General features: G+C 43.5%; 1 protein-coding gene across 1 annotated transcript in view; it reads right to left on the minus strand.

Annotated features, from left to right (window-relative positions):
* Positions 1 to 14,147, minus strand: part of LOC124798345 (neurotrimin-like) — a 917,636-nt gene that overhangs the window by 251,207 nt on the left and 652,282 nt on the right. Inside the window, exon 5 of the mRNA XM_047261703.1 lies at positions 6,571 to 6,668. Coding sequence (XP_047117659.1) covers positions 6,571 to 6,668 — 98 coding nt within the window. The remainder of the gene's footprint in view (positions 1 to 6,570; positions 6,669 to 14,147) is intronic.

The raw sequence follows: 14,147 nt of genomic DNA on the forward strand, positions 1-14,147 counted from the left end.
TCCAATAATTCACAATACGGACGAAAGTGTGTGCTGAGCGGCCTTGACGATGGTCATTGAAGACAACTGTGGCGAAAAATAAGAGGAAGACAGCTGCAAAAGTCACTGCAGAACTGAATGCCGGACTCGCGAGGTCTGTCAGCACCAAAACAACAGGCGCTCAGCCCGGAGCCCCGCGACTGCTACGGTCGCAGGTTCGAATCCTGCCTCGGGCATGGATATGTGTGATGTCCTTAGGTTAGGTTTAAGTAGTTCTAAGTTCTAGGGGACTGATGACCATAGATGTTAAGTCCCATAGTGCTCTGAGCCATTTGGACCATTTTTGAACCAAAACAACAAGAAAGGAGTACCAGAAGCAGGGAATTGAAGGAACTCCAAAACCACTTATTAATGATGCAAACGTTCGTAACAGGAAGGCGAGGGCTGGAAGCCATGAAACCTGGACTGTGGAGCAACGAAAGAATGTCATTTGGTCGGATGAGTCTTCTATCACACTATTTCCATCTCCTGTCAGAGTTAATATCCCAATAATGATACATGTCGTGGTTCAGTGATGATTTCGGCAGCCGTATCGTTTTAATCCATGGGGCAAATAATTACTCTGCAACGTCAAAAAATGGCTCTGAGCACTATGGGACTTAACTTATCATGTCATGCGTCCCCTAGACCTTAGAACTACTTAAACCTAACTAACCTAAGGACATCACACACATCCATGCCCGAGGCAGGATTCGAACCTGCTACCGTAGTAGTCCCGCGGTTCCAGACTGTATCTGCAACGTCGCCATACTGCCTAAGATTATGTGACTATTTTGGTTGATCAAGTCCATACCCTAGTACAGTGTTTGTTCCCCGATGGTGATACTGTGTTCCAAAGCGACAGGGCCCCAGGACTAGTTTCATGAGCACGAGAATGAATAGTCGCATCTCCCCTGGCCATCATGGTTGTCAGATCTCAATATTCTACGGCCTTCGCAGAGAAGGGCGCGTGATCGATATCCATCTCCATCACTGTTAAGTGAACTTGTCACTATTTTGCAGGGAAAATGGTATAAGATTTCCTTGAAAACCCTACACGGCCTATTTTATTCATCCAGAGACTATTGGAAGCTAACCGGCTTTCTACACTTTATTAAGTTTGTCAATGTGTTGTGTTTTTAGTGTTCTCATGTTTCCGTCCACTCCCTGTACGTGAAAGAGACACAGCATACGATGTGGAACAGTTCCCTGTGATATGCCACGTCTAACTGATTTGAGCGTCAGTGCCTCTTTGCTATAAGACCAACATGGAACCGGTACACCAAACTTTCTGTCTCTAGGTGCGAAAAGATCCACTGTACGTATCATTTCACAGCTTTTTGCATGCACGTCGTGATTCACACATTCAAAACCCTTAATCAAGTAACAAAATTTTCCCACCGGCGATGATTTCTTGTTCACTGATGTTAATACGTCACTTATTGAGTTCAGTACAGGATACTCAGTTGGCAGTCGTTCTTTACAGATTGCATTTACCCAGTTCCTAGAGGAAAGGTTTGCTTGCGTGCAGACGTACGCATGAAACAGTCATCGTTTTAAAAATGCTAAAGATTTCGAAACATAAACGCTGTACAGTTTTGCTGTGCAAGATGGGTTTATATCGTAGTTGTCGACAAAAGCTACTTGTTTTAATTTTAATCCATTCATTCAAATGTTTCTGTGGGACCAGTTTCTGGCATTGTAGCACATAATCTGCGGCTAGAGCTCCGGGTATCAAAATGCATGAACTGTGTAGTCTCTTCTCATAACATCTTATGCACAACTTCTTGGATGTAGACAAAGAGGCATTTTCCTGCAAACTGATCCGACTTTGTATGTTGTGGCTCGCAGGTAACAAAGTAAACACAGTGTTACGACTTCGCGTATGAAAGTGCAAGCAGTTATTCGATATCATGTGAAACGTAATAATCCATATAATGCTTACAGATGGTCAGCCATAAACTATTTTTAATCATTAACAGCCTCAGTTGCACCACTTGCCTAGAATTTACCTAGGTTTCGGTCGGGATAACCCAACCTTCTTCAGAATAACAGTAACTACCGTCTTTCCATAGTGGACTCGTGGCTGCCGCATCGCGGTCGCGAAGTGGGGCCGAGGCAGTTCCAGATAAGTTTTATAGTCTGACGATAATTTGTGGATTTGTAGTTTTAGCTTGACGATGTCCACTATGGAAAGACGGTGGTTACTGTTATTCTGAAGAAGGTTGAGTTGTCGCGACTGAAACCTAGGTGAATTCTACGCAAACGGTGCAACTGAGGCTGTTAATTATTAAGATTAAAATTAATATTTACACAGTTGCTGGCAGGGCAGCGAAATGTTGGAGATATTTATAAACTATATAGTTACTGGTGGTGGTTGAAACAAATTCCATGCCATCTATCTCTAGAACTTAACTATGATATAACTTTCCACATGATGTCGGATGATTGTTTGTGCTTGCATATACGAGACGCACAGCTGTGACAATATTTGTGGTTCGTAGAACAGTGTTAACATTGCTGCCTCCGTCACTGGACAACGTGTCTTCGATGGTACGAAGGATAATGTGGCTACTAAATGGTGTCACTCCGGCTGACTTCCACATTTCCGTGTGGAGGCATCATCTACCCCGGCCAACGGAGCGGTCGAGCTGGATCTGTCGCATTTTTACCTGAAGCGACACCTGAAAGAAATTGTGTATGCAGAGGCCATCGCGGACGTGCAGACACTGCAACAATGAATGCATTCGGCTGCACAATAGATCATTTGAAAGTTCGCGCCAGTCGGCGCTGTGTCAGGTTCATGCATGTTTAGAGGCCCGTTATGGGGGGGGGGGGGGGCAGCACTTCGAGCACCATACCTAACGCTAATCTCATCACATCACGTCGTTCACTGCATTGTACTGTACAGGCGTGATGAATTAATAAATACCCTGTAGCACTGAACCGTGAATTTCTGGCCATCGCGTCCACTTGACCTTAATAGCTCCTTAGCGGCATTATCCTGCATATGATTTGCAGATGAAGCAGCGGAGTGAGCGGTGATATGAAACTTCCTGGCAGATTAAAACTGTATTCCGGACCGACATTTGAACTCGAGATCCTTGTCTTTTGCGGAAAAATGCTCTACCAACTGAGCTACCCAAACACTACTGACGACCTGCCCTCACAGCTGTATTTTCGCGAGTATTTCATATCCTACCTCTCAATCTTCACAGGAGTTCTCCTGCTAAACATGAAAGGGGCACTCCTGGAATAAAGGATATTATGGAGACATGGCTTAGCCACAGTCTGGAGGATTTAAAATATTGTTTTTGTCAGAAATAACCTTCATCGGTAAAAATACTAATTGTGAACCTTGCACCGTTATACACCGTTATACAAATTACTCTAGTAACTGTCTCGTGCCCAACATACAGCCTACGGTACGCGCGACGGAATGGCATGACCGACATCTAACGTCATGTAATAAGCGGATCCACCGGATCTCAACACACAATGGCTTTCCAGGCCGCAACAGGCTGCCGGGTCTCCCCCGCTCGTCTTGGGGCTCCCCTTATCTTCAGCCACCTCCGACCCCGTACGCTATTACGGAAATTAAAGTTCCGTCATGAGTCCGGTGCGCAGCTAATTCCATTCATGGCTCGCGATGTCGGCGGTCGTCCGGCCGCTGCAGACACAGACGCCGTAATATCGAGATAATTGCGGGCGGGCAGAGCCGTAGCTGATGCCACGTCTGGCCTTCTTCACCGCTTTACGCGAGTGCACTGCCAGCAATTACCCAATTAAGGTCGGTCGGAGGCACAGTAGTTTCCGCTGCAGTAGCGGCTAGCTTCACAAGGTAAACTTTGAGCGCCAATTAAGCCTACGGCAGGAGGTATCAGTTAATGCGCCGCTGCTCCGCTCTTGTTATTGTTGTTATAATACGCTTGGACGGATGGCGACTACGGCTTATCCTGTCGCGCTACTTTGAACCCTGCAGCAGCGCGAGCATGAATTTCCGCAGGCCGACTGTTAGAAGGTAAATAACATGCAACGTTGCGTCTTCTCCATGTAAGAAATGTACAGTTATTCCTATACTGAGATACTGAGTACCCGGCAACGTCCGAGTAGTAATTATTGCAGTCTTCTATCACTCCATCTCTCTGTCTGTTTCATCCATCCTATCTCTCTGCCCACTCCTCCATCCCCCACACTCTGTCCACCTCTTCCTTCCTCTCTCTTTATCCATCTGCTCCTCCCTCCCCCATCCTCCATCCGTATGTCCGTTCTTTTCCCCCCCTGTCCAACTGCCCCTCCGTCGTCTCTCTGCCCACCTGTTCTTTTACCCCTCTGTCCACCTCCTCCTCCGTCACTCCAATTCCGTATCTTCCTCCCTCCTCTCCTTGTCCATCTCCTCTTCCCCGTTCTTTGTCCATCTCCTCCTCTCCCCTTTAATCCGCGCCGGTTAGCCGCATGGTCTAGGGCGCCTTGCCACGGTTCGCACGGTTCCCCCCGTCGGAGATTCGGGTCCTCCCTCGGGCATGGTTGTGCGTATTGTTCTTAGCTTAAATTAGTTTGTGTTAGATTAAGTAGTGTGTAAGCCTAGGGACCGATGACCTCAGCAGTTTGGTGCAATAGGAACTTACCACAAATTTCCAAAAAAAAATTCTTCTCCCCCTTCCCTGCACATCCTCACCGCTTCCCTTTCTCTGTCCATTACCTCCTCCAATCTCTCGTTCCTCCCCTCTCCTATATGTGCCCTTCCCCTCTCTGTATGCCCATCTTTTCTTCCTCCCCTTCTCTCTTCACGTTATCCTCCACCCCAATAAGAGGCTGGTGTATCTTACCCCCATAGTATATCTTCCCAGATCGTTGTTAATATATGTATCTAATTTGGTTGAAATTCTTCAGAGGGTTTAAGATGAGCTTTTTACTTGTGGCTTTTCCCGTGTACGCACATGTCAAATATACTGCACCTATATTTAACGTATTTCATACGTATTTGTAAACATGTCACCTGTATCTCTTGCAAATTATGTCCTGTAGTTTCATTTTCACGCTGCTCAATGTTTATAATGTCGTGTATCTTGAACTATGTGTCGTACAATGATACAATGTTGCATGTACATACAGTGGCACACATGGCTAGTGTTTGCGAAAGTTATTGCGAATGGAGTTAATAGTAAAGAAGTAATGAATTAAAACGTCATGCATGATGCGGTAGTTTTTCACGCATCTAAGTGTTAATGCAGTCATATCTCCGGAACTACGGGTCCAAGAATGACATATTTTTCTACGTATATTCAGCGGCATATGTGGGTACTGTCTGCGAAATGTCTTGCGAACTTAGTTAGTGGTGAAGACGTAACAAATTTTAACCTCATGCATCACACGTCAGTTTTTCACACATCTCAGTGTTAATGCCATCTCCTGAACTGTGATTTGTACCATGTTATAATTTAACTTGTACCTTAAGTGATATATGTGAATACTGTGTAGAATAAGTGACGTGAATATAGCTAGTAGTAAAGAATTAATAAATTAAAACGTCATGCTTTATGCGGCAGTTTTACGGCATAAACAGTGAAAATGTAGTAAGAGGTAAACTTTTTTCTTTTCACCATTTTGTGAGAGTTATCAGTGAGAGAAAGTCACGTAAGGGTTTGTAATTATGTGTAAAGTTCGTTGCAAGTTACTAAGTGCTCTCATTCTGATACACTGGATGGATGAAATATAGGTTTTAGGCCGCCGTGGGCTGCAATGCTTTTTCACTCCCACTGCCACCCTTTTGAGAGGTAGATGGTCCTTATCCCCACATGGATGTTTTCCAGACAGTAGGTGATGTATGTACCAAGTCTGGCTGAAATTCAGAGGATAAACAGTAACGTTACACAGAACTTCAAGCAACAGAATCTTAATTAGCTAACACGACCGTCTTGTAAATTAACACTTCTTGGGCTATTACACCACCTCATATTCAACTATTCTTCCCTTTCTGATGGCGAAAATTTTTCCCGGGAATTTCTTCACATCATTGAGGTTTTAACGAAAATAGAGAGGTGGGAGGAAAGTCCACGTACAACAACCTATAATACTGTAACCTTTTCTGTACGAAATTTAGTGCTAGCAAGAATTCAGAAGACCCGCCCGGCTAGCCGCGCGGTATAACGCGCTGCTTCCCGTGCGGGGAGGCGTGCAGGTCCCCGACACGAATCTGCCCGGTAGATTCGTGTTGAGGTCTGGTGTGCCGCCCAGCTTGTGGATGGTTTTTCAGGCGGTTTTCCAACTCACTCGGCGAATGCGTTAATTACACTATTCAATTACTTTTACATTCTCCTGAGTTACTAACTTTTTTTCCACTGTTGGAAACTACCATCTATAAATTTGTCACTGAATACTTCTCAGTTAGGTATTAACTATTTACGACAATATTTTAATTTCAAATGTTTTGTAACATCAGCGTCAGACGCCTTATATCGTACTCAATGCACCGGTTCTGCACCGACAGAATCGGCTGTTCTGCCACGTCCCTGAAGAACTGTTAGTTGGAACAAAGCATGCTGTACTTACATCCGCTTGCGGTTCTGCGTGCACGATGCAGACCAACTGGGCCTCGTAGCCCTCACCGGAGTGTACCCAGCTGCGCTCCACTTCGATCTCAGGCGGATCTGAAACACACCAACCGGGAATACTGTAAATTGAAAGAGAGAGACGGGTGCTGGTATAAAAAATAGGCCTTAATTTGAAGAAGAAATTTCTGAGAATGTATTGTACGTTTGGAGCACAGCACTGTATGGTACTGAAGCGTGGACTGTGGGAAAACCGGAACAGAGCATTTGAGACTTGGTGCTACTGACAAATGTTGAAAATTAGATGGGTTGACAAGGTAACTAAGAAGGAGGTTCTTCACAGAATCAGCGAGGAAAGGAACATATGGAAATATTGACAAGACGAAAGCACAGGATGATAGGACATACCTTAAGACATTAATGAATAATTTCCATGGTACCAATTAGAGATGTAGAGGAAGACAGAGACTGGAATAAATCCAGCAAATGATTGCTATTCTGAGCTGAAAAGGTGGGCGTAGGAGAGGAATTCGTTAAGGGCCGCATCAAACCAGTCATAAGACGGATGACTCAAAAAACGAAAGGTTCACATAGTTGGGCAACACATGTCTCGTATGTAGAACAGATTCCTTTAATAGTCTATCTTTCTCAGATGAAAACTAGTTTTCAAACTTTGCATAGCTGCGTTAAAAAAAAAAAAAACATTTGTTCCCTTTTCGCTGAACTTTCCGCTATTTTCATCATATTTTGTTCAAAATCTCTAATAATAACGAAGACAAATGGTCATCTCTTTGAAAAGTTTTCATTATAATTAGCCATCTTTCTTATGTTTATTTACATGTAGCTTCGTCTCGTGAGAGCCCGCTGTAAAGCAGTACCTCTGAATTTTTGTTGATCTCAATGTCGGTTGAGGCATTACGTGTCACGCATATTACTCTACCGATTTTCCCGCTTCGCTGTCGTATAAACCTCTGCCGCCAGTGGGCTCCGAATCGTAGTGTGTAAAATAGCGCTGTGTAACGTAGCTATATCGGTGTGAGAGAGATCTTCAGAAGACTGAAAGCCCGAATTCAAAGAGCTCATCCACATATGAAATACCCTCTCCTTCCGCATGATAAGGTAAAACCAAACACGAACGCTGCGACATCTGCAACAATTCGATGCCTTGGGTCGACTGTCACCGATCATCCTCCATACAACTCCGGCCTGGCCCCATCCAAATTTCATCTGTTTACAAAACTTAAAGGACGCCTTCGAGGACTTCAGTTTGATAGTAATGAATGGATAAAAGCAGAAGTTAGGTTATGGCTCTGTCAGCAACGTCAAATAATCAACAGTGACCGTATAAGCAAACTTTTTTCTAGTTGCGAAAAAATGTGTTCGTCGCCAAGGTGACAATGTTGAGAAATAAATATGCAGAGTTGAAAAATAAAGCTGCAGAATGTTAAAAAAAAGCTTGTTTTATTTAAAAAGCCTTAATAGTGCTCACATTAAAAATTCTGAGGCATTACTTTTCAGCACGTCCTGGTTTACCTGTGGCACATTGATCGATTTCCACATATTCACGGCTGCCTCGGCTACCCCGTATATTTAACTGAGGTCTTTGAGGCGTGTGCGGCTTTGGCTAACGTCTTGGGAGGCCGTGATCGCCACAAGCATCTTGTTTGTTTTGAAGGAAGACCTGACGTTGTGTTTGAGCACATTCCGTTTAGTCTACTCTGGAGGGGATGTGTTTTTTGCCCGTGAGTGATATGTAATGGTAACGGATGTGGGAGCCGAACGTGAAAACAGCAGTGAACGTCTACTGATGGAAGTGATTATAACAAGGATATAGCTTCCGTCTTTGCGATTTTTCTGCAACACAAGGTAATGAGTTACTTTACGACCTGATGTGTTATAAAGGAACATTGTGGTTGCATGCGAAATCTCATCGAATGAGTAACACAGTGGCGTTGCGATTTCGATAAGTGTGGCCCAGATCCCTTTTTTCTTACTTGTTGTTTCTGATTCGACATCAGGTTTAGACTCAATGAATAGATCTTTTCAGACATACATTAGGTGACTGGTCTTTGTATGACTGCAGTGAGATTGGTAATTCTGAGTAACCTTAATCGGTTTTATACCGAGCGGGATGGCGCAGTGGTTAGCACACTGGACTCGCATTCGGGAGGACGACGGTTCAAACTCGTCTCCGGCCATCCTTCTTTAGGTTTCCGTTATTTCCCTAAGTCGTTTCATGCCAATGACGGGATGGTTCTTTGAAAGGGCACGGCCGCTTCCCTTCTCCAACCTTCCCTAATCCGAGCTTGTGCTCCGTCTCTAATGACCTCGTTGTCGACGGCATGTTAAACACTAATCTGCTCCTCCTCCTTAACCGGTTTCTTTTATGTAACGCAACAATAATTCTAAAGTCAATGCAAATCTCATAACTTTATTTCAGATTCGCATCCATTATAGATTTAATTCACTGAAGTAATGATTTTATCAGATAGCAGAAGCGAGTACCCGTGAGATGTAACGTAATACCTGCATGGAGGTAACTGAACTAAATATTCTCGTGCCTAATCCAAATCAACTTTTTCAGTCAAAACCGTTTGTGCTCGTAGAAGACGTTCACAATGAACCACTCTTTGGGCTGGTAAATAATTTTCAGATCATAAAAGATAAGTTACCTTGAGAGCTTCGAGATGGCGGATAGTCGATATTTTATTTAGTGACATTGCGATACCGTGGTGTTGCAAGGTCGTTTCTACAGAATATGACAACTTTATATATGAGAGCGTAAATGTGGGTTTCTGTGTTGCTTTTTAGGCAAGTATTAAATATTATTAGGAGGATTAAAGTTGGATGCACAAAAAAGGCTAATAAACAGGCAGTACTAAAGTATTACAGGTATTTAAACGAAACATGTCATTGCTCTAGAGGAATGTGGGTGTCTGGAGAATCATAACTGAGAGCACCTAGGCCGCATCTTATTAATTTGGATCTTGTTCATCTGTTAAGGAAGAGTAACCTTCATGTGGGACCCCGTGACCATAAAGTGTTGGAGTTAAGATCAAAAGTGACGTCCATTCACTCCACACACACAACCCCTCCTTTTACCGTTACAGAACTCCATTCGCACTGGACCAAAAGTACAATGTCACAGCAACAAGTCAAGAAAACGCTGTAAACGACGGTAATTAACTACGGGGATGAAGGCGGAACATCAAACGGAGGTTTTCTGAACACGAGAGAGCTGCTTCGCTGACGAGGCACAATTAAATTCTATAAATGAATCTGCAGAAAGACACTCGCATTTCACAGTGTCTTAAAGTGACATTATGTTCCAGATTTGAGCAGTAAAAACAAATGGACTTACAGAGAGTAATGATACTGAATGTATTGTGGTGAGGTAGTGTAGTCACCCACTAAGATTCCTGAGTATGGAGAAGAACATTTAATCACAAGAAAACTGAATCGTTTCCGTGAAAGAATTCCGAAATTATTGTGCTCATAGACGGAACAGTTATATACCGAAGAAGCGGTTAAAGCACTTAAATAGAATTTACCGTATAACCCTATTGATCTCTCTCTATGAAGTAACTCAAATGATTTGAAGACAGTCAGGAGGTTAGGAGATAGATCACTGACATGGATAAAAATGTATGGGAAACTTCTCTTGACTCTTAGGAATAGGGAGAGTGCGTGCACAACATCCATTGATGCACATTTCTCCATAACCTCTTCTTCTGCTGAAATAAATCAGCTTTAATACAGCATCAATACATACAATAATCCTTCATTGATTTACATGGTGTTAGGAAAAATTACGCTTACGATACTGCGACGTAGGAAACAGAGGAAGGTCTACATTTTATTGGGTAACAGAAGTCTACGTACTTAGAAATCTATCATGATACATATGCGACATCGGGTTGCCTCAGCAGGCATATATGGTAGTACTGTCACAGGTATCTATAATGCTGCCAGCCACACGATAAAACCTTCTGAACAAAAAATATTTGTCGCTGTATGACCGCACTGTAAATTCGTGTCCTTTCTGAAAAGCTGATATGGGGCCTACTGAATTTCACAATTTTTTCAGGGAATGGAGACTGATGCTACAAACAGCATCTTACCAGATTTCTTTCTTCTTGTTTTCTGTGAAGCAAGGCACTACACGACTTGCTGTACTTTGAGTCTCATCAAATGAAAGATCGACCGCCATTGTCGATAATGTTCCTGTGTGCATTACGTTTTTCCACTTCTCACCACATGAGAGTACGTCCAGTATTGTCGAACATGATCGTTTTCGTGGCACAAGTGTTATGGTGCGAGGAAGGATAAAGTTGCATGGGCATACTTAGCTCCAAATCTTGGAACAAGTTACATTCACTAGTCGATATGATTGTGACACTGTACTTCTTCCACATGCGCTTCATTTCTGGGGTGCATTCGGCGCTGGCTTAATTTCTATGGATGATAATGTGTGACCGCGTCCAACAGCGGAGAAGGGGCTCTTGAAACAACTGAATATTCGGAGAATGGACTGGCCCGTCCGTCCGCCCGACGTCCATCGAGCATGTGTGGGATGCATTGGGGAGGTGTACCGCATCACGTTTACATGCGCCACCGACATTCCAGTTGTTGTCAACCACACCAGTGTACGAATGGAATGCCCTAGCTCGAAAACTATTTACCAGCCATGTGACTAGCGTGGGAGCACGTTGTAGAGCACGCACTGTCATCCCTGGTCATCACACATCCGGTTAAGAAACAAGTCATCAAGAATCGCGGTGAATTCAGTGTAATTATTGGCTCTGAATAAAAGTATCATTTCTGTTTATCTCATTGCGTATTTGAGTTGCCTTCTGTACAATACTGTTCTCTATCGCGCTATACTAGAACAGTCCTTTTTACGTTTGGTCGAAATTTCATCGAGGTATGTTGCTTGGCAGCGACACCTCATGCGAAAGTTAGCTTCGTCCTTACGTTCTGGACACCAGTGTACTTACAGTCTCCATAATGTTCAGCATTACACCTTACATCACCCAGCATCTGCATGTGCATCCGCTTTTCTTGATTGCCTGTATTGCTAAACGTCGCCTAGGTTGTCCTTAACAGTTGTAAATTCAATGCCGGCTGCTGTGGCCGAGCGGTTCTAGGCGCTTCAGTCCGGAACCGCGCTGCTGCTACGGTCAGTCAGCCGTGGTGGCCGAGCGGTTGTAGGCGCTTCAATCCGGAACCGCGCGACTGCTACGGTCGCAGGTTCGAATCCTGCCTCGGGCATGGATGTGTGTGATGTCCTTAGGTTAGTTAGGTTTAATTAGTTCTAAGTTCTAGGGGACTGATGACCTCAGAAGTTAAGTCCCATAGTGCTCAGAGCCATTTCTACCATTTTCTAAGTCTAGGGGACTGATGACCTCATATTTTAAGTCCCGTAGTGCTTAGAGCCATATGAACCATTTTTGTAAATTCATTAATATATTCTTGCCCCCTGTAGAACAATGTCTCGTAGACTCTTCAGTTTATAACGTACAGACGCAACAAGTTCATGATCAAGGCCTAGAAAATGGTGTATTTCCTTCCGCAAGTCCACAGACTTTAAAAAGATAGCGCGTTTGTGCGCGTATACCAGATCGCCGCGCATGGATACGTATTGAAATACTTACAGAAAGAACCTCTTACTCTATACGAGAGTGTGAGTTTTTCTGGAACTTCCTCACACACTGAAACTGTTTACTGGACCGGGATTCGAACCCTGAATCTTTCAGCTCTCGGTTATCAGCATTCTATAAAGAAAGGGACACACAGAACTTGAACCTTTTTTTACTGATAAAGTCTGATTTACGAAATGAGATCGCTGTGAGAGGTACTTAGAAGACTGCATCCAGAGGAAAGTGCTAGAACCATCTCTAGATGTGTTATACAGGGTGATTCAAAAAGAATGCCACAACTTTAGGAATTTAAAACTCTGCAACGACAAAAGGCAGAGTTAAGTACTATCTGTCGGCGAATTAAGGGAGCTATAAAGTTTCATTTAGTTGTACATTTGTTTGCATGAGGCGCTGTTGACTAGGCGTCAGCGTCAGTTGATGCTAAGATGGCGACCGCTCAACAGAAAGCTTTTTGTGTTATTGCGTACGGCAGAAATGAATCGACGACAGTTGTTCAGCGTGCATTTCGAACGAAGTATGGTGTTAAACCTCCTGATAGGTGGTGTATTAAACGTTGGTATAAACAGTTTACAGAGAATGGGTGTTTGTGCAAAGGGAAAAGTTCTGGACGGCCGAGAACGAGTGACGAAAATGTAGCACGCATCCAGCAAGCATTTGTTCTCAGCCCAGGAAAATCAACTCGCAGAGCTAGCAGAGAGCTGCAAATTCCACAATCAACTGTATGGAGAGTCTTACGAAAAAGGTTAGTTATGAAACCTGAACGTCAACTACCCGAGGCGATGGATCGGCCGCCAGGCAGCCCGTGACAGAGCACTTCATCACTGGCCTCCAAGAAGCCCTGATCTTACCCCCTGCGATTTTTTCTTATGGGGGTATGTTAAGGATATGGTGTTTCGGCCACCTCTCCCAGCCACCATTGATGATTTGAAACGAGAAATAACAGCAGCTATCCAAACTGTTACGCCTGATATGCTACAGAGAGTGTGGAACGAGTTGGAGTATCGGGTTGATATTGCTCGAGTGTCTGGAGGGGGCCATGTTGAACATCTCTGAACTTGTTTTTGAGGGAAAAAAAACCTTTTTAAATACTCTTTGTAATGATATATAACAGAAGGTAATATTATGTTTTGTTCATTAAATACACATTTTTAAAGTTGTGGTGTTCTTTTTGAATCACCCTGTATTTCCTGCAGTTTTTGTCATTGCCATGATTTGTTCAGAACGACGTAAAAGGCACAGTGTATGCAATATGTCCCAGACGCGTCATACTTGACTAAACTAAGGAACCAGCGTGCCTTGGAAAATTATCAATTAATTGAACTGGACGATATTTCCTGTGTCATTAGGGCCAATGTTGCCTAATATGATGGCTTAAAAGATATAGATAAACGGCCTTTACATTTTATATAAAAATGTCGTTGAAAAGTCAGGGGTCAACGTGATCTGCTTGTACAATCTTGGAACGGCGTTTAGAACTGTTCGTTGAACTACGCGGTCATATGTTTCGCCTTCGGCAAGGAAATTTGCACCGTTTGTTCTTTCTTTGTGATTTACAGCCCAGCAATTCTTTCAGAAGGGGCGGCTTTATCGTGCGCTATAAATAACGAGCTTTTTTTCCAATATTTAAACGTTAAAGGATGGACAGAAAAGTAAATAAAATGGTGCGTGAATACTCAGATGAATGTTCCAAAGTATAATTTTCTCTCCAGAGATAAATTCAGCTTCGGCAGTTCGTCAGCCAATGTTTGCACATGTTAGATGGGAATTTGTCAAAGGCATCGAGAGAGGCAAAAGAATGACAATATACATACCGCGGGGAAGTGAGTTATTGCTTTGAATGATAAATGTCGCCCGTGAAAGCGAAGCAGAATTTGACGCATCGCTTCGACAGAGAAAGTGCCGCCATACAGCAGACACT

The sequence above is a fragment of the Schistocerca piceifrons genome, chromosome 5, assembly GCF_021461385.2.
Source record: "Schistocerca piceifrons isolate TAMUIC-IGC-003096 chromosome 5, iqSchPice1.1, whole genome shotgun sequence".
Classification (NCBI taxonomy): domain Eukaryota; kingdom Metazoa; phylum Arthropoda; class Insecta; order Orthoptera; family Acrididae; genus Schistocerca; species Schistocerca piceifrons.